Below are 1,271 nucleotides of genomic sequence, written 5' to 3'. Positions count from 1 at the left end.
ACACACACACACACACACACACACACACACACACACACACACACACACACACACACACACACACACACACACATTAGATGAAAGCTTCACAGATTAACCCTACATTTGTCACACATATATGTACATACATACACGTATACATACAGTATATCTTCGTAGCTCTACCACTCAAGGGAAGTACATTTCCAGGATGAAGCCTGACATGTGGCCTGTGATATCTGCTCTCTGTGTGTCTTCGTTCTCTTCGGGAAACAACAAACTCCGAGCTAGCGAGCTACACGCTGAAAATGCGTCGTTTTGAAGAATATTCAGATGGTGCAACAAGGCCGGCCTGCTCGGCTCTTTAGAGGAATGATTGTTTAGATTAATAAGAATATGTTGAGGGCGTCTCATCTCTAATTGGGACGTTCTGGGACTGATTGGTGGGACGTCTGAGGACGAAGTCCACACACTGGTAAGAGATAATGAGGTGTAGCCATGTATCAGCTGATTTAAATAGCTCCCATTACTGTATCGTGTAAACAGGTAACTTCAGTTAATATTGAATAATGTAATTTATTGTGTATCGTGATGTTATAATATTGTGGTGAAGTTCCTTCCAGAGACTATTTAGCCGAGCCGCCGTTGCTGCGTCCGGAGCTCAGCCCAAGACGACTGTGATTGGCTAAAAGAAATGCAAATGTGCTTGTGGCAATGCAAGACTATTTCAAAGCAGATACATCTGTATAAGGTTGTTGTTGTTTCCCAAAGCGAAGGGATTTTGAGAACAACAACACGTGGAGAGCGTAGTTGGTGTCAAGCTTCATGCTGGACATGTAGACTGGGTACTAAATGAAAGCCAGACCCGACTCACATCGAGGCAGGCCATGGACAGGTCTGCTCTCTCCAGGTTGGCTCCGCTCAGGTTAGCGTGGGCCAGGTTGGCTCCTCTCAGGTTGGCCATCTTAAAGTTGATGTAGCGCAGATCCAGACGAGACAGATCGGCCCCGTTAAAGTTCAGACCCTGACCGACACACAAGACAGTCAGAGCGACTGTGTGGATGAGACAGATCCACACAGTCCCACACAGGGCTACTCAGACCCACACAGGGCTACACAGACCCACACAGGGCTACACAGACCCACACAGGGCTACACTGACCCACACAGTACTACTCAGGGCCACACAGTACTACTCAGGGCCACACAGACCCACACAGACCCACACAGGGCTACACAGACCCACACAGGGCTACACAGACCCACACAGGGCTACACAGACCCACACAGGG

The 1,271-nt window shown here is 48.3% G+C and overlaps 1 protein-coding gene across 1 annotated transcript in view; it reads right to left on the bottom strand.

The window, feature by feature from the left end:
- The window catches only part of LOC117959755 (BTB/POZ domain-containing protein KCTD9-like), a 6,948-nt gene that overhangs the window by 2,135 nt on the left and 3,542 nt on the right, over positions 1-1,271 (bottom strand). Inside the window, exons 5-6 of the mRNA XM_034897034.1 lie at positions 1,126-1,151; positions 806-1,071 (exon numbers count right to left, since the gene is read on the bottom strand). Coding sequence (XP_034752925.1) covers positions 806-1,071; positions 1,126-1,151 — 292 coding nt within the window. The remainder of the gene's footprint in view (positions 1-805; positions 1,072-1,125; positions 1,152-1,271) is intronic.

The sequence above is a fragment of the Etheostoma cragini genome, chromosome 16 (assembly GCF_013103735.1).
Source record: "Etheostoma cragini isolate CJK2018 chromosome 16, CSU_Ecrag_1.0, whole genome shotgun sequence".
NCBI lineage: Eukaryota > Metazoa > Chordata > Actinopteri > Perciformes > Percidae > Etheostoma > Etheostoma cragini.
This window is presented reverse-complemented; position numbering and strand designations above follow the sequence as displayed.